Genomic DNA, 19,472 nt, shown 5'->3' on the forward strand with positions numbered 1-19,472 from the left:
AATGTTGTATGTTTCTGTAAGATCCCCTCTCATTCTTCTGAACTCTAGAGAGTACAGTCCCAGGCGACTCAATCTCTCCTCATAGGTTAACCCCTTCATCCCTGGAATCAACCTGGTGAATCTCCCCTTATGAAGGGGATAGATAGGGAAAGTGCAAGCAGGCTTTTACCACTGAGCTTAGGTGGGACTAGAAATGGAGGTCATGGGTTAAGGGTGAGAGGTGAAATGTTTAAGGGGAAAGTTCTGTATTCAGAGGGTGGTGAGAGTGTGGAACAATTGGTGCATGCGAGCTCGATTTTGATGTTTAAGAGAAGTTTGGATAGGTACATGAATGGGAGTGGTATGGAGGTTGATGAGGGTAGGCGGAATAATAGTTTGGCACATATCAGATGGGCCGAAGGGCCGGTTACACTGTTGTAGTGCTCTGACTGAAAGAACTACCGCACGTATGCTTCGATGATAAAATTTACTTTGAACTTTGGATGTCAACAGGTCCCAGATGTCCAGGCAGTGGTGGTGCCGGTTGGTGGTGGAGGTTTGATATCAGGGATTGCGGTTGCCATCAAGGTGAGCCAGGGGGGCAAGCGGTTCAGTCTGCTAATGCCCCCTACTGAGATAAAGGCATCTAATATCCAGTAGTGGCGTCATTTTCAGTGATGGATTATAAAGACAAATGCAAAAAGATGGGCGCAGGTAATTTTCAGTAAGGTGGTGGGCGCTGTATCTACTAACAAAGTTCACTTTATATCCAGTATGGAATATATACACTCAGAGCAACACACACACAAAATGCTGGAGGAACTCAGCAGGGCAGGCAGCATCTATGGAAAAGAGTACAGTCGGCGTTTCACCCCCCCCCCCCCCCCCCCGAAACCCTTTGCCAGGACTGCAGAAAAATTTCTGAAGAGCAGATGTAAAAGGTTGGGGGGGGAAGGAGAGAGAGAGAGAGAAACACCAGGGGATAGGTGAAACCGGGAAGGGGAGGGATGAAGCAAAGAGCTGGGAAGTTGGATTGGTGAAAGAAACCAAAGGCCATGGAAGAAAGATAAAAGGGGGGGGGGGGAAGAGCACCACAGGGAGGCGATGGGCAGGCAAGGAGATGAGGTGAGGGAGGGATGCAGGGATGGGAAATGGTGAAGGAGGTGGAAGTTTGAGAAATCAATGTTCATGCCATCAGGCTGGAGGCTACCCAGACGGAATATGAGGTGGTGTTCCTCCAACCTGAGTGTGGTCTCATCACGACAGTGGAGGAGGCCATGGATGGACATATCGGGATGGGAAGTGGAATTAAAACGGATGGCCACTGGGCGATCCCGCTTGTTTCGGCAGACGGAGCGTAGGTGCCCGGCGAAGCGGTCTCCCAATCGACGTCGGGTCTCACCGATATACAGGAGGCCACACTGGGAGCATTGGACACAGTATATCCCCCCAGCAGACTCAACAGGTGAAGTGACACCTCACCTGGAAGGACTGTTCGGGGTCCTGAGGGAGGAGGTGGAGGGGCAGGTGTAGCACTTGCTCCGCTTACAAGAATAAGTGCCAGGAGTGAGATCAGTGGGGAGGGACAAATTGGCAAGGGAGTCGCGTAGGGAGTGATCCCTGCGGAAAGCAGGAAGTTGGGGATGGGGAGTGAAAGATGTGCTTGGGGGTGGAATCCTCATGGAGATGGTGGAAGTTACGGAGAATTATCTGCTGGACGGAGGCTGGTGGGGTGGTAGGTGAGGACAAGAGGAAGCCTATCCCTGGTAGGGAGGTGGGAGGCTGGGTAAGAGCAGACGCACGTGAAATGGAAGGGATGCAGTTGAGGGCAGTGTTGATGGTGGAGGAAGGGAAGCCCCTTTGAAGAAGGACATCTACTTCGTTCTAGAATGAAAAGTCTCATCCTGAGAGCAGATGCGGCGGAGACGGAGGAATTGAGAGAAGGGGATGGCATTTTAACAAGTAATAGGGTGGGAAGAGGTAGCTGTGAGAGTCGGTGGGTTTATAATAGACTCAGTAGTCTACAGAGATAGGGAGATCAAGAAAAGGAAGGGAGTGTGGGAAGTGGTCCAGGTAAATTTGAGGGCAGAGTGGAATTCGGAGGCAAAGTGGATGAAGTCGGTGAGTTCAGCACAAATGCAGCAAGCAGGAATCACCTGCTGTTTCTCTTTTTGGGTTTTGGCCCAAAAAATCAGCAGTACGTTTTTCCATAGACACTGCCTGGCTTGCTGAGTTCCTCTGGCATCCTGTGTGTGTTGCTCTGATTTTCTCTTGTTCGTGACTTTATACACTCAGTGGCTTTTTTATTCGGTTGGAATCCGGCGTGGTCTTCTGCTGTAGCCCATTCGCTTCAAGGTTCAACATGTTGTGCATCCAGAGAGCTGTGGTAATGAGTTGCTGTCGCCTTCCTGTCAGCTTGAACCAGTCTGGCTATTCTCCTCTGATCTCTCTCACTAACAATCTGTTTCTTGCACCTCTAGAGCAGTGGTTCCCAAAGTGAGTGATATCGCCTCCCTGAGTTGGTGGTAGTTTCTGTGGGGGCAATAAAGATAAGGGGGTGGTGGGAGGGCGCTTAGTAGCAAGGGGGGAGGGCGTGGCTGAAGGATTACAGACTTAATTTAAGAAATGAATTATTTAATATAAGCATTTGATCCTCAGTGCTTCATATTTAATTACAATAATCACATAATCTACTCCTGCAAACCCGCCGTTCTCTCAAAGCGTACCACAGCTCTTGAAGAGCAAAGTGACACTTCTGTATTTGGCGTATGGTGAGAGGTCTGGACTGAAGAAATTGCAAGAAAATGCCAGTCACGACTGTATACAGTGTTAGCTAGTAAGATTCCCGTACTCTAATCACACAGTGATGAAATTCCTGTGAATCGGGGTATGATGGTCAATGGGGTAAAGTTCCGAATATGGTCTTGACTGCAGTTCTCTAGTTCATGGCCCAAGCGAGATATCGCTGCCCCTCTTTACGTACCTTCAGGCAGAGAGCCAGGTTTTGCCTGAGCTATGATGGCATCATAACTTACCCCTGTATTGATCGCAGTGCTTGAGGTTGGACTTAAACAATAGACAATAGGTGCAGAAGTAGGCCATTCAGCCCTTCGAGCCTGCACCACCATTTTGAGATCATGGCTGATCATCTACTACCAATACCCGGTTCCTGCCTTGTCCCCATATCCCTTGATTCCCCTATCCATAAGATACCTATCTAGCTCCTTCTTGAAAGCATCCAGAGAATTGGCCTCCCCTACCTTCTGAGGCAGTGCATTCCAAACCCCCACAACTCTCTGGGAGAAGAAGTTTTTCCTTAACTCTGTCCTAAATGACCTACCCCTTATTCTCAAACCATGCCCTCTAGTACTGGACTCTCCCAGCATCTGGAACATATTTCCTGCCTCTATCTTGTCCAATCCCTTAATAATCTTATATATTTCAATCAGATCCCCTCTTAATCTCCTTAATTCCAGCGTGTACAAGCCCAGTCTCTCTAACCTCTCTGCGTAAGACAGTCCAGACATCCCAGGAATTAACCTCGTGAATCTACGCTGCACTTCCTCTACAGCCAGGATGTCCTTCCTTAACCCTGGAGACCAAAACTGTACACAGTACTCCAGGTGTGGTCTCACCAGGGCTCTGTACAAATGCAAGACGATTTCCTTGCTCTTGTACTCAACTCCCTTTGTAATAAAGGCCAACATTCCATTAGCCTTCTTCACTGCCTGCTGCACTTGCTCATTCACCTTCAGTGACTGATGAACAAGGACTCCTAGATCTCTTTGTATTGACCTTAAACAATAAACAACGTGTCAGACATGTGCAAATAAAAAACAATCTGGTCCAGCACTTAAGTTGTCCAACCTCAGGTCGTTCCTTGCTCTCAGAACCGGGCCCTGCTGCTCCAATTCGCCCATACCCAACCTTTCCAATTCAGCTCAGCCCTTACATCGATCAAATCTCCATTCTTTCCTCGCTCTGGGGCCTGGGCTCCACCTCGACTCTGCCTCGCATCAGGTCGCCTCCAGGTCCACTCCAGCAACAGGATCTTGGCTTACTTTGTGAAAACTTTCAGAAACAGGAAACACTTCAAAGCATGTTTGCCAGCCCTTCACAACAAAGCAGCGATGGTTGGAGTGCTCCATACAACATTTCATTGCCTATTGCTAATTCTGGAGAGCCCCATACAGTTGGAGAAGGACTGGTTCTGCTAGCAGTAGGGGAGATTCTGAGTACAGTTTTGTATAACTCTCCAGACCAAATAATTAAAATGATTCCACTCAGCGACAACTCTGTTCAAAGACAAATAGATGAAATATCTGAGAATGTGGAAGACACATTATGCAACATACTTAGGACAACGGAATTTGCTCTGCAGTTGGATGAGTCAACTTTACCTAGGCAAAAGATCTTTGCTTCTTGGTTACATTCACTTCTTAAAAGGTGAAAGCCTGGTTCAAATCTAGTCAAGTCACTTTATTGTCATTTTGCCCATAACTGCTGGTACAGTACATAGTAAAAATGAGACAACGTTTTTCAGGACCATGGTGTTACATGAAACAGTACAAAAACTAGACTGAACTATGTAAAAAAAACACAGAGAAAGCTACACTAGACTACAGACCTACCCAGGACTGCATAAAGTGCACAAAAACAGTGGAGACATTACAATAAATAATAAACAGGACAATAGGGCAAGGTGTCAGTCCAGGCTCTGGGTATTGAGAAGTCCGATAGCTTGGGGGAAGAAACTGTTACACAGTCTGGTCGTGAGAGCCTGAATGCTTCGGAGCCTTTTCCCAGACAGCAGGAGGGAGAAGAGTTTGTATGAGGGGTACATGGGGTCCTTCATAATGCTGTTTGCTTTGCATGTGCAGCGTGTAGTGTAAATATCCGTGATGGCGGGAAGAGAGACCCCGATGATCTTCTCAGCTGACCTCACTATCCGCTGCAGGGTCTTGTGATCCAAGATGGTGCAATTCCCGAACCAGGCAGTGATGCAGCTGCTCGGGATGCTCTCGACACAACCCCTGTAGAATGTGATGAGGATGGAGGGTGGGAGATGGACTTCCCTCAGCCTTCGCAGAAAGTAGAGACGCTGCTGGGCTTTCTTTACTATGGAGCTGGTGTTGAGGGACCAGGTGAGATCGGTAGAGATCTTGGTAGAGATCGTTAAGAGCAAGATCAAGAGTTATTTCAAATACGGCCAGAAACAGAATCGAAGGGGGAGTCAATATTTCAGGTTGTTGAGTGATTTTTCAAAGAAAAATTTTGCTCACCAACATTCCTTGCTTGTACAACAGATGGGGCACCATCAATGACAGAATGCCACCATGGGGTTATTACTTTTTTGGGAAAAAAACTGTACCCGACATGTTTACCATTCTCTGTGTAATTCACAGACAACATCTTGTCGCAAAAAAACCCAGCTGATCGGCTGCACAAATCGTTTAAATACAGTCAACACAGCGGTAAATAAAATCAAGCCCCATGCTCTCAATGCTCGACTATTTCAAGAGCTTTGTATTGAGAACGGTGAACAGTTTGAATGCTTGCTGTTGCACACAGAAGTCAGATGGCTCTCAAAAGGAAACAGCCCGAGGCACGTTTATATGCTTTTTGAAACTGTGATAAAATTCTTTGAAGACTCGAATGCTTCCTTCAGTCATCAACTCAAGGATATTAGAGGTGACATTGCTTATTTGTCAGAATTATCTGCAAATTTCAAGTAAATCAGTCTTCAATTGCAAGGAAATGATGTGAAAGTCAAATCAGTCGTCTCCATATTTCTGTCCAAGTTAATCCTATTTAAGTGTGACATTAACCGCCACGATCTTTTCCAATTGCCGAGCCTCTCTTGAGTCGGAAGAGGAAGTCAGAGTACTAGATGATGATGTTCAAGTATACTGTGCCCACCTGCGTGAGCTGCATAAAAACCTCTCAGAGAGATTTCAGGATCTTCTCTCAATCCAGGTTCCAGACCAGGTTATAAATCCATACCTGAGGAATTACCAGGAAGGTTGAAGGAAGAACGGATTTCGCTGCAAAGTGACTTCTAGCTAAAGCTGAGACTCAAAAATATCACATCAGGACACTTGGTTGCAGAAAGAAATCTCTGAATGCTATCCTGCACTGTTGAGAGAAGTCAAGATGATCTTTAATGCCTTTCCAACATACCGTAGATTCCGGACTACAGAGCGCACCTGATTAAAAGCCGCTGGCTCTAATTTTAGAAATAAAATCAATTTTTTACTTGTATAGGCCGCACCGGATTTTAGGCCGCACCGGATTTTCGGCCGCAGGTGTCCCATGTTGTAATATGAGATATTTACACAGAAAGATATTACACGTGAGGATTTTTTAACTTTTAATTAAATCCATATGGTAACATAAACAAATACATATTGCAAATGCTTTTTTTCGAACCGTGCCTGTAACGCGGCTACTTTTAAATATACGTTGCGTATACTTCTTTACTGAACAACATTCCAATATCTCCTAACGACTGGTAAAAAATATATATACTGCAGCCTACCAGGAAAAGTTATTGATCGCCTTTAACTTAAAAGCAGCGTTTTCGCTCCGCCGCTCGCCCCCGCCTTCCCGTTTATCGCAAACTGGTATCCCACAAGACGCGGCGAAACCGGGTGTGACGTCATAGCATCCCGCGATGTAGTACAGAAAACAAATATAGTTAAAACAGTTCTAACTTTAACTAACAAATGAATTACTAAGCGAAAATATTATAAACTAAATAACTGCCATAAAGGCAGCACAATGCTTTTCTTCGAGTGTTTTCCATGTTGATGAGGGTGAGTACAAATGACTGATTTACAATAATTTAATTGTGAAAGTGCGCTTGATTTATCGTACAATTTCATTGGACCTCTGTGAACTACTCATCAATTTTATTGGTCTACTGTTACGAGGCAAAATGTTTTTGGCGGCATGAAAAAAAATAATGCATTAGCCGCTCCGTATTAAAGGCCGCAGAGTTCAAAGCTGTTCAAAATGTGGGAAAAAAGTAGCGGCTTAAAATCCGGAATCTACGGTAGTTGTAGTGGAGTGTATTTTCAGCGCAGTCACCCAACTTCTTTCAAAGCAACGGAACAGACTGCAAATTGCTGAACGTGGAGGTTTGTGACTCCTTCTGAGTGATATTCAGCCTGATGTTGAGAAGCTGATATCACTGCTCCAAGCCCGTCTGTCTCATTGAAAGGTGAAAAAGCTATGAAGTAGTGAAAAGTTGGACTGCCAATGTACGCTCTAAAATTGTTGGTTGAAATTGTGTTTTTTTTCCCCTGTAATTAAGTAAAGAAATTACTTAATTTGTAACTTTAAATATATTTGAATAATTTTTGCAATTATTTATCACTGGTTTGAATTTCCACTTCCTGTTTCCTTCCATCGAAAATCAAAATTCTTTATCGTTTTTGGATAATGGCCAGAAAGAGGGGGGTGCACTGGGGATGTGGTCTGGGAGCTAGAAATGTTTGGGAACCACTGCTGTGAGTGAAAATAACAGGAGATCCAGTTTTTGAGATACTCAAATCACCCCGTCTGGCACCAACAATTATTCCACTTAGATCATATTTTCTCCAGATAATGTTTGGTCTGATCAATAACTGAACCTCTTGACCACGTCAGCGTGCTTTTCTGCACTGAGTTGCAGCCACATGATTGGCTGATGAGATATTTGCATCAATGAGCAGGTGTAGCTAATAAAGTGGCCGCTGAGTTGCACAATGCCTAGCTTGGCGTTAATGTCTCAACTTCTACCTACCCCCTCCCCACCGCAGACACAGCACCCGCACGTGAAGATCTACGCGGCGGAGCCAGAGAATGCGGATGACTGCTACCAGTCCAAGAGGAACGGCTGCCTGACGCCCAACGCATCCCCTCCCGTGACACTGGCTGACGCAGTGAAGACCAGCATTGGAGCAAACACCTGGCCCATCATCAGGGACCTGGTAGATGATGTGTTCACCGTCAGCGAGGAGGAAATCCAGGTACTGTATCTATTCAACCCCCCACCACCGTCCCACAACTCTGATGCATCCTATTTCCGCACCGGGCGATATACGCAGCAACACATGCAAAGTACTGGAGGAACTCGGCAGGTCAGGCAGCATCTGTGGAGGGGACTGAGGTCCTTCGTCAGGACTGGAAAGGAAGGGGGTTGAATCCAGAATAAGGTGGGGGGGGGCGGTGGGGAAGAAGTACAAGCCGGCAAGTAAGAGATGAGACCGGGCAGCGGGAAGGTGGGTGGATGGAGGAAGGAGGGATGAAGAAAGAAGCTGGGAGGGTAAGGATTATCTTCTTCACCCTTTGCCTCTTCCAGCTTCCCACCCCACCTTCCCCCTCTCCCAGTCTCACCTATCACACCTCTTCCCCCCCAACTTTATCCTGCCCCCCTTCCTTTCCAGTCCTGATGAAGGGTCTCAGCCCAAAAGGTCGACTGTTTATTCCCCTCCATAGCTGCTGCCTGACCTGCCGAGTTCCTCCAGCATTTTGCATTCCTTGCTGAAGATTTCCAGCGTCAGCAGGATTTCCTGCCTTTCATATACGCTGTTAAACCACCAGGCTTGCCCCATGAAAAAAGCCCAAGCTGAAGGGCAGGTTCCTCCTGGCGAGCTTCGGAGCCATGTTTCAGAACGGTTCCCGTGTTATCTTCCCAGAAACTGGTAAGGATAAACGTCAGTGAGTGTAGCTGAAGCCGACGTTAATGGTCACGTCCCCCAACCGTCCCCACTCAAGCCCCTGGCAGCATCAGGGAGCTGGATCAGACTGCTTCCCATCCGCCCTCGGGTCAGGAGACCACCATTGCAACCCCCACCTTGGGGACCGACTCCAGGCCAGCCCTCCGGTGCTGTACCTTGAGAGTGCCACACTGGCTGAGGAGTGGCCTCTTGTGTGGGGAGTTAATTGAAAGTCCCTCCTCCCCCCTACAAACCTGCTGGTGGACCACTTGGCCTGATCACAACTCGTTGTTAATAGTTCGGTCCCCCCCCGTCTGTGGGCAGCGGTGCTCCCTGGCAAATTCCTTAAAGCATATATGTCAAACTCAAGGCCCGCGGGCCAAATCCGGCCAGCGGTGGAATTATCTTTAAGATAATAGCAAGATAATATCTAATTACTATTAAAGCTGACCCCAGTAATTGAAGCGCCTATGGCGTATGATATGGCTAATGCTGAGTTTATTCAGGTACCAGGTTTTCAGGGTTTTTAGTGTTTATTTAGCAGTCTTGCTCGGCAGTCTTCTTCATAAGAAACGGAATTTGTAAAGTGAAACACTTTGTAGTTATAGCAGAGACTGAGACACATGAGAGCAGGCTGAAAAAACGGAGGCAACGAAAGCTGCGTTTGCATGCGTCCGACTGATCCGGCCCGCATGAAGCTGCATTTTGCTCAATCCGGCCAGTGACCTAAAATGAGTTTGACACCCCTGCCTTAAAGATTTACGGGATCTTGCTCTGCATAACGCTTACAGTGGTTAGAACTAGTGATTAAAGTTTAACTCCTGCCGCTGTCTGTTTGGAGTTTTGATGTTCTCCCTGTGAATGCGCAGTCTTCCTCCCACGTTCCAAAGGCGTGTGGATTAGGGTTAGTAGGTTGCAGGCGTGTTATATTGGCGTCAGAAGCGTAGTGACTCTTGCAGGCTGTTCTCCCCACCCCCCCCCCACCCCACCCCACCCCGCACCTTCCCAGCACATCTTCAGACTGTGTTGGTCGTTGATGCAAACATCGCATTTTAATGAATGTTTTAGTGTTCCGACGCGACAAATAATCTTCACCTTCAAATTGGCTACTGCCACCCTCGTATTATAAAGACAACTGTGGCACAGGGTTTGTATTTCATTCGCTGTAGAGGGCTTTGTGATGACGTGGAAGGCTCTGTTATAAATCCGGAGGGCTGGTCTGTCTTCCGCAGCGGGCCACGCGCCTCATCTGGGAGCGGGCGAAGCTGGTGATCGAGCCCACCGCTGGGCTGGGCGTGGCGGCAGTGCTGTCCCGGCGTTTCCGAGACCTCCCCGGCAGTCTCCGCAACGTCTGCGTCGTGCTCTGCGGCGGCAACGTCGACCTGGACTCCCTGGAGTGGCTCCGCGCACCCAGCGTCGCCAGTTGAGAAGGTACCGACCTCTTCGGCGGGAGGACAGGCTGGTGAGCCGACTGCGTCCGTAAGTGGAGCCCGACGCGCCGCCTCCTCGTTGAATTTACAGTGAACAAGAAATCGGGGGTGATAATCGATACTTGGATCAAAGAGATGGGCTAGAACGAATCATGGACAAAATGGCATTGTGTGTGCTGGGGCAGAGTTGGGGAGCTGAATACTCTGATTAAAAACAGAAGCTCTGATAACCGGGCACAGCCGGGATTTACCAGGGCAAAAGAGATTCTGCAGATGCTAGAAACATTGAGCAGGGGGTTCTCATCCTGGGGTCCACAGAGCCCGTCGGTTCATGTCGTAAAAAGGTTGGAAACTTCTGTTGTAGAAGAACCCAGCAAGTCAGGCAGCATCTATGGAGAGAAATAAACAGTTGATGCTTTGGGCTGAGGCTCTTTGCCAGGATTGTCCTCCTTCCTCACCTTCTTATTCTGGATTCTGCCCCTTTCTTTTCCAGTAACACCGACAGTTAATTTCCCTCCGTAGACGCTGCCTGACCTGCTGAGTTCTTCCAGCACTTTTTGTGCGTGTTGCTGAGATACTGGATGTCGCTGTGCTTTTTCCTGGTGGTACGCCGTTATTCTAGTCAACCAGGGAGATTTAACTGGGACGGGGGTGCTGATGAGTGGGGAGGGATCGCAAGGACCAGCAGCCCAGTGGGTAGAGATGGAACACAGGGTCCTGGAGGGTGAGCGGGGAGGGTGGAGCAGCCTCCCCTGTGGGCAGGAAGACAGGACGGCAAGCGTCACTTAGTGAGCCAGCAGGATTTCCAACTCATCTGATAGCAGGTTATCTGAGTCCAACCAATCGTGTTCAGGTTACGTCAGGACCAAGCCCCAGACCTTGTCTTACACATTGTTGACTTCATTGAAAGGCACAATCGTGAGCTGAACTTTGCTGAGATAACGCTCAATAATGCTTAATTGTACGTTTGCTGATTGCTAATAAAGGATCGGAATAGGGAATTCAACTCTTTGGATCAATCATTGGACCGGTGTGTGTGTCACGTGAGTATAACAATGCAATTGATCTTGGATCAGTTTTTTGCCGCTACAGATCAGACCAACGAACTGACCTCGAGGGCCGTGGTGAGGGGGAGACTGCCCTCGCCGCCAGGACAATGTCTGATGAAAATGCGGCAGCCAGGAGCCTGGATAAAACAGAATTCAGTCAGTGGACGTCCAGGAGAAACAACCCCCCCGGTCCGGAGTCATAACAATTTGTTGTGTTTGCGTGAGGGTCAGTGTCAGAGCCCCAGGAGTTACTTGGGGCAGCGTCCTGGGCCCAGCCATCTTCAGCTGCCTCATCGATGACCTTCGTCCTGTCTTATCAGTATATTCAATTTACTTATTTAGAGACATATCACGGGACAGGCCCTACCAGCCCATCAGGCTCCACCCACACAGCAGCCCACCTATTTAACACCAGCCTAATGACAGGACAATTTACAATGACCAATCGACCCACTGACCGGTGCATCTTCGGACTCTGGGCGGGAACTGGATCACCCAGAGGAGACCCCCACAATAGGCAACCTCATTCACGTAACAGGTCCCCCTCACAAGTCCTGACGAAGGGTCTCGGCCCGAAACGTCGACAGCGCTTCTCCCTATAGACGCTGCCTGGCCTGCTGTGTTCCACCAGCATTTTGTGTGTGTTGTTTTAAATGTTGGGACCACTCTCCTGAATCCTCCTGGTCAGCAGGGGGCGGTAGTGAACCTGTTTTAGATGTTGGGACCACGCTCCTGAATCCTCCTGGTCAGCAGGGGGCGGTATTGAACCTGTTGTAGATGTTGGGACCACTCTCCTGAATCCTCCTGGTCAGCAGGGGGCGGTATTGAACCTGTTGTAGATGTTGGGACCACTCTCCTGAACCCTCCTGGTCAGCAGGGGGCGGTATTGAACCTGTTTTAGATGTTGGGACCACTCTCCTGAACCCTCCTGGTCAGCAGGGGGCGGTATTGAACCTGTTTTAGATGTTGGGACCACTCTCCTGAATCCTCCTGGTCAGCAGGGGGCGGTATTGAACCTGTTTTAGATGTTGGGACCACTCTCCTGAATCCTCCTGGTCAGCAGGGGGCGGTATTGAACCTGTTTTAGATGTTGGGACCACTCTCCTGAATCCTCCTGGTCAGCAGGGGGCGGTATTGAACCTGTTTTAGATGTTGGGACCACTCTCCTGAATCCTCCTGGTCAGCAGGGGGCGGTATTGAACCTGTTTTAGATGTTGGGACCACTCTCCTGAATTCTCCTGGTCAGCAGGGGGCGGTATTGAACCTGTTTTGAGTCTTGACGAAGGGTCTCGGCCCGAAACGTCGACAGCGCTTCTCCCTATAGATGCTGCCTGGCCTGCTGTGTTCCACCAGCATTTTGTGTGTGTTGTTGTCCCCCTCACAAATTTGCAGTTTTGTTTGCATAACAGAGCTCGCTGACACAACTTATTTCAATCACTGAAACAAACTCAAAGCAAGCTGGACTCGGTAAATGCTTTATTCCATTCAGTGGTACCAGCGCGTGGAACACTGACCAATTTGCCGTCGGTCGTGGGAATAACAATTCAAAAAATAATCTAGAAGACAATTTCATATCTTTATTTGGTTCAGCACGACATCTAAAACTTTGACAAACTTCTGTAGATTTCAAGTGGAGCGTATATTGACTGGCTGTATCACAGCCTGGTATGGGAACACCCCTGGAAAAATCCTACCAAAGGTAGTGGATTCGGCCCAGTACATCACGGGTAAAGCCCTCCCAGTCATTGAGCAATTCAGCATGAAATGCTGTCGTAGGAAAGTAGCATCCATCATCAGAGATCCCCACCACCCAGGCCGTGCTCTCTTCTCGCTGCTGCCATCAGGTAGACGGTACAAGAGCCTCAGGGCTCGCACCACCAGGTTCAGGATCAGTTACTACCCCTCAACCATCAGGTAGAAGGTACAGGAGCCTCAGGACTCGCACCACCAGGTTCAGGAACAGTTACTACCCCTCAACCATCAGGCTCCTGAACAGAAGAGGATAACTACACTCATTCTACTTCTGGTGTTCCCACAACCAATGATCTCACTTTAAGGACTCTTTATCTCACATTCTTGTTACTTATTGCTATTTATTTATATTTGCATTTGCACAGTTTGTTGTCTTCTGCACTCCGGTTGATCTTTCACTGATCCCGTTTACAGTTACTATTCTATAGATTTGCTGAGTACGCCCACAGGGAAATGAATCTCAGGGTTGTATATAGTGACATGTATATACTCTGATAATTTACTTTGAAAAGTGTAAGTTAAGCGCAAACATTTAATTCTGACCATGACTATAAGACCATTCAGCCCCTTTACTCTGTTCTGCCAGTCAGTGAATTTGCGGATTAAGTCTACAATCCCACCTCTCCCGCTTTGTCCATCAAAGGTCTATCAGTTCCAGGTAATGAGCTGGTTCTCTCTATACAGATGTAAGAGACCCATTGTTAACGTAGAATGCTGCAAGTCCGATTCACTGATTTATTGGCGGACGGCGGGGGAGCAGTGTGGGGTCTAGGCCTCAAGCTGTGGTGTCACTTGCTTACAGCCACCCAGATCCAGGAGAGGAGCGTCGGGAGTTGGTGTGCTGGAGGACCTCAGCAGGTCAGGCAGCATCTATGGAGGGGAATAAACTGTTGATGTTTCGGGCCAAGACCCTTCAGCAGGACTGGAAAGGAAGGGGGCAGAAGCCAGGATAAGATGGTGGGACTGCCAGGTGAGACCAAGTGAGGGGGAAGATGGGGTGCGTGAGGGTGAGGAAATGAAGTGAAAAGCTGGGGAGGCGATAGGTGGAAGAGATGACAGATGGATGAAAGAATCTGATAGAAGAGGAGAGTAGACCGTGGAAGACAGGGAAGGAGGAGGGGAATCAGAGAGAGGTGATGGGCAGGTGAGGACAAGAGAATAGCCGAGAGGGGAACCAGAATGGGGAATGGAAAAAGGAGCAGGGAGGTCAAACTCGGGTTGGAGGAGCAACACCTCATATTCTGTCTGAGTAGCCTTCAACCTGGTAATTTATTCTCCCCTCCCTCCATTTCGCATTCTGGGTCTCACTCGTTCTCCTTGCCTCCCAGTCCTCCTCCCCTTTCTTCCATGGCCCGTTGTCCTCTCGAACAACATTCCTCCCACTTAAGGCTTTGATCTCTTCCGCCTACCGCCTCCCAGCTCCCTGCTTCATTCTCCCTCCCTCACCCATGCAGGCAGCTTGTACTCATCTCCCTCCCACTGCCTTCCCGTTCTGGCTTCTGCCCCCTTCCCTCCCAGTCCCGATGAAGGGCCTCGTCCCGAAAGGTCGACTGTTTATTCCCTCCCAGCGACGCTGCCCGACCTGCTGAGTTCCTCCAGCATTTCGAGCGAGTTGCTTACACGGATGTCCGTAAATCCGTTTTGTCCGTAACTGAGAGAGCAAAACTCACCCGCTCACGGTAACCACATCTGCAAAGTACATTTATTAGCAAAGTATGTATACATTATACAACCTTGTGATTCATATCCTAACAGGCAACCACAGCTCAAGAAACCCAAAAGAACCCATTAAAAAGAAAGGACCTACAAACACCAAATGGGTGGTGGGGGAGAGGGAGGGTGAGAGATTACAACTGGTTCTGCTGCTCATAAGACACATTTACTTCAGACTTTTGGTGGGGGGTAAGAGGCTTTTTGATAGACGCATGAATGTGAAGGGAATGGAGGGATGTGGATGACACAGGAGGGTGATGTTTAGTATAAGTTAGCATCAAGGTGATGGGCCGAATAGCCTGTCCCGTGCTGCACTGTTCTGTGGTCTATGTAATAATTTTATCGGAGCTTGTTGGTCTGTAGGAATGATCTTAAAGCAGGTGTTTGGAACCTGGGAACTGCCTACATTACTTCCTTACGTCACTGCTCCCCCCCCCCCACCCAATTTCAGCTGTACCACACTCCCACCACCCTTTGATACAATATCCCGTGCCATCTTTCCTGAACAGTACAATGTTACCCTCCTTCCTTTCGGCCTCCTTCTGGAAGCAGGTTCTGTTCGAAACAGACGTAGAGAGGATGTTTCCTATGGCGTAAGTGCCCAAGACCAGGCGACACTGCCTCGGAATAGAGGGGCGTCCTCTTAGAACGCAGACAAGAAGGAATTTCTTTAGCCAGAGGGTGGTGAATCTGTGGAATTTGTTGCCACAGGCGGCTGTGGAGGCCAAGACTTTATGTATATTTAAGGCCGAGGTTGATAGATTCTTGATTGGTCAGGGCATGAAGGGATACGGAGAGGAGGTTGGGCTAAGAGGAAAAAAAGGATCTGCCATGATGAAATAGCAGATCAGACCTGATGGGCCAAATGGCCTAATTCTGCTCCTTTAGCTTATGGTCTTATGGAAAACCCCTATCAAATTCCTAGACTACAGTTGGATCTTCTATCTTTATTCTCTGCAACACAGGAAAATGAAGGGAAATTTGATTAAGGTTTTTAAAAAAATACTGAGAGGTATAGATAGGGTAAATGAAAGCAGAGTTATTCCTCACTGAGGTTGGGTGAGACTAAAGCTAGAGGTCATTGGTTAAGGGTCAAAGGTGAACTGTTTAAGAGGGGACCTCTTCACTCAGGGTGGTGAGAGTGTGGAATGAGCTGCCAGCGGATGGGGGTTTGATTTCAACTTTTAAGATAAGTTTGGGTGAGTACACAGATGAGAGTGGAATGGAGGGTTCTGGTTGTTGGGACTAAGCATGGACTGGGCTGAAGGGCCCATTGACTATGGCATCATTGTCACAGACGGCTCTGAAGGCCATCTCATTGGGTACATTCAAAGTGGAGGTTGATAGGTTCTTAATTAACAAGGGTGTCAATGGAAAAGGCAGGAGAAAGGGTTTGAGAGGGATGATAATCAGCCATGATGGGATAGCAGAGTAGATGGGCTGAATAGTCTCATTCTGCTCCTATGATCTTATTGACCCTTTTAGTTAGAAGATTTATCTGCACAAACATTGATGGTACAGCACTAAGTATTTTTGGAGGAGCCAGAAGGCCCCATTGTTAAGGAACCAGATGTTCTTACGGGCTTGGGGCATCCTTCATCTCCGAGCCCTTGGGGCCAGGTAGGGTAGCGGGCCAGCCACCCTCTGAGTTCTCAGGGCCTGGATCCTCCTTGGCTATCCGGCCCCTCAGCTTGGCGAGGAGCCCCAGGGCCACTGTGTCCCACTCTCCTGGCAGCAGCAGCAGCAGGAAGGCGATGCAGAGGACAGACAAGGCGGAGAGGCGCACACGCCCAGGTCCCCAGTCCGTGCCGTGATACACATCGGCGGCTGTGGAGGAAAAAGCGAGAAACTCGGTCAGGATCGGGAAACGCTGCAGAGGGCTGCAAACTTGGCCAGCTCCGTCATGGGCACTAGCCTCCCCACCATCGAGGACATCTTCAGAATGATGGCATCCATCATTAAAGAACCCCATCATATGCCCTATTCTCAATGCCACCATCAGAGGGCAGGTACAGAAGCCTGAAGGCAGACACGCTGTTTTAGGAACAGCTTCTCTCCTTCTGCCATCAGATTTCTGAACGGACAATGAACTCATGGACGCTATTTTTTGTGCGATGTACGACGAGGTTGTATGAGACATTGGTGAGGCCAAAGTTGGAGTACTGTGTACAGTTCAGGTCACCTAACTATAGGAAGGATGTCAGTAAGATAGAGTGCAGAGAAGATTTACTAGGATGTTGCCGGGTCTTCAGGGGTTGAGTTACAGGGAAAGATTGAACAGGTTATCATTTTTAACATTGTATCATTTCTTAATGCATGCATTACTAAATTGACAATAAACGAGGACTGAGTGTCCTCACAATCTAATCTAAAAGGTTAGGACTTTATTCCTTGGAGCGTGGAAGAATGAGGGGGGATTTGATAGAGGTTTACAAAATTATGAGGGTTATTGACAGAGTAAATGCGAGTAGGCTCTTTCCACTTAGATTAGGAGAGATAAATACGAGAGGACATGGCTTTAGGGTGAAAGAGGAAAGGTTTAAGGGGAACATTAGGGGGAACTTCACTCAGAGAGTGGTGGGAGCGTGGAATGAGCTGCCATCTGACGTGGTAAATGCGGGCTCACTCTTAAGTTTTAAGAATAAATTGGATAGATACATGGATGGGAGAGGTCTGGAGGGTTATGGACTGGGTGCAGGTCAATGGGACTAGCGGAATTAAGTTTTGGCATAGACTAGAAGGGCCAAATGGCCTATTTTCAGTGCTGTAGTGTTCTGTGGTTCTATTTAGTTTAATCTATATATATATATATATATATCTTACTGTAATTTATAGTTTTTTAACGTATTGCATTGTACTGCATCACAGAACAACAAATTTCACAACATATACCAGTGATATTAAAGCTAATTCTGATCATGAGGGAATATTGTGGAAGGTGACAACTTAACTGGTTCATAGGCTCTGTGTAGGGTGATAACATAAGTCCCTCCCAGAATAGAGAATTGGTTATCTGGGGCGGCATGTTAGCACGGCGGTTCGCAGAATGATTTGCTGCACCGGCAATTGGGATTCGGTTCCCATCGCTGGCTGTAAGGAGCTTGTACGTTCTCCCCATGACCGTGTGGGTCTCCTCCGGGTTCTCTGGTTTCCTCCCACGGTTCAAAGACGGACAGGTTACGGTTAGTAAATTGTGGGCATGCAATGTTGGTGCCGGAGGCGTGGTGACATTTGTGGGCTGCCCCCAGCAGATCCTCGAACTGTGTTGGTCATTGACGCAAACGAGGCATCTTCCCCGCGTGCTTCGATGTATGTGTGACAAATAGAGCTAATAATCTTAATCCTTTTTCCTGTCAGTCATGCTTGCCGTGAGTAAGAACTGACTTTATCCAGGGTTCCAGTCCTCCCCATTACAAACACGCAATTTAGCAGACAGATACGCCGAGTGGGGGACCGGTAGGACTGATTTCACAGTTGCTAAAGTGTTGCAGGAATCTCCTGCCGGGTGGGAACCTGGTTTGCGGATGCAATTCCGACTTGCAAATTGTGGGACCCGAACAGATTATAGCAACAGAACCCAGATGTAACCTGGAGCCGGACGGCCTGTGCTCGCACCTTGCAGCTCCCTGCCATTCATCATATTGTTGGACAGATCCCTTTCGCTTACAATGGACAATAAAGATTTTCACCTCCTGAATATTTTTGGATTTTGGGCTGCCGATCATTAAGTTTCACAATCTCGTACTATTTTTAAAAAAGACTTATATTTGTTATTTCAGTACATAATTCAAGGCAGAATAATTGATGCCAAGACTAAGGAAGGCATTTTTGTTGGTCCATAAAGCAAACAGGTCATCAATGACAGGCAATTCGAAGAACTACAAGAGGGACAAGAGAAAATCACATGGAATGCATTCAAGGATGTTGTTGGAAGATTTTCTTGGCAATGACAGAGCACCGAACTTTATGCAGCAGGTTGACAACACGCTTCAAACATACAAAACCGTGAAGTGCAACGTGTCACTGAAGATTCATTTTCTGCATTCCCGTTTAGACTTCTTCCCTGCAAATCTCGGCGCTGTCAGTGACGAGCACGGTGAAAGGTCTCACCGGGACATTTCGGTCATGGAGAAACGGTATCAGGGCAACCGGAATCCATCTGATTATTGTTGGACACTTAAGCGAGAAGCCCCAGACACCGAGTACAAGTGAAAATCATCAACAAAACATTTTTAGCTTAGTTGAACCATTGCAAAGCGTCAGCACCGTCATGCAATTAAATGCATTATATTCAATAAAAGTTAATGTCTTGTTTCTCCAAATTCCTACGTGATACAAGCAGTCTGAAATTATATTCATGCTCAGCTTCAAGTGGTCTATCATAAACAAAAAAAAATTCTGAGGAAGCAACTCTTTGAAATAATTTGTTGTCCAGTGTTATCAGATGTTACTGCAGCCTCCTATTTTTGGGTTATACTTATGGAGGCTCCTAAGAAGTAGATTGTAGACTGTTGGTTGCACTTTGCCATTCGTTTAGGATCTATAGATGGCCCCATGGGCTGTTTGAATGACCAGATTTTTGCAGTGATGCAGGTCATTTGGTCCGACTTATTATAGACAGGAGCTGGCATCAGCACCGGACTTCGAGGCGAGTGGACCCGGGTTCGAATCAGCCAGCTCCTCGCACGCTTTCCATCCGTGCTGGGCTGAGCGTCGAGCTAGCGACTCGGCCTCATTTTAAAAAAACACGGACAAAATGCTAAAGAAACGTCAAGTTTGCCGCCCGGTGCGGCATGAGGGGCGAATAGAAAATAGTAATTTCTCCCTTTTTACTCGCAGTAACTTTT

General features: G+C 47.8%; 2 protein-coding genes across 3 annotated transcripts in view; one reads left to right on the top strand and one right to left on the bottom strand.

The window, feature by feature from the left end:
- srr (serine racemase) overlaps window positions 1-11,112 on the top strand; it is a 21,706-nt gene extending 10,594 nt beyond the window's left edge. Inside the window, exons 6-8 of one of the 2 annotated variants that reach the window (XM_073031309.1) lie at window positions 493-567; window positions 7,782-7,991; window positions 9,914-11,112. In XM_073031309.1, the coding sequence (XP_072887410.1) occupies window positions 493-567; window positions 7,782-7,991; window positions 9,914-10,108 (480 nt within the window). In that variant the 3' untranslated portion in view covers window positions 10,109-11,112. The remainder of the gene's footprint in view (window positions 1-492; window positions 568-7,781; window positions 7,992-9,913) is intronic. The other variant, XM_073031310.1, reaches the window with a different exon arrangement.
- Window positions 11,113-15,099: 3,987 nt separating this feature from the next.
- LOC140717603 (solute carrier family 35 member F3-like) overlaps window positions 15,100-19,472 on the bottom strand; it is an 87,928-nt gene continuing 83,555 nt past the window's right edge. The window contains exon 7 of the mRNA XM_073031175.1: window positions 15,100-16,452. Within this exon, the coding sequence (XP_072887276.1) occupies window positions 16,202-16,452 (251 nt within the window). The 3' untranslated portion in view covers window positions 15,100-16,201. The remainder of the gene's footprint in view (window positions 16,453-19,472) is intronic.

Source organism: Hemitrygon akajei, chromosome 28, assembly GCF_048418815.1.
Source record: "Hemitrygon akajei chromosome 28, sHemAka1.3, whole genome shotgun sequence".
Taxonomy (NCBI): Eukaryota; Metazoa; Chordata; class Chondrichthyes; order Myliobatiformes; family Dasyatidae; genus Hemitrygon; species Hemitrygon akajei.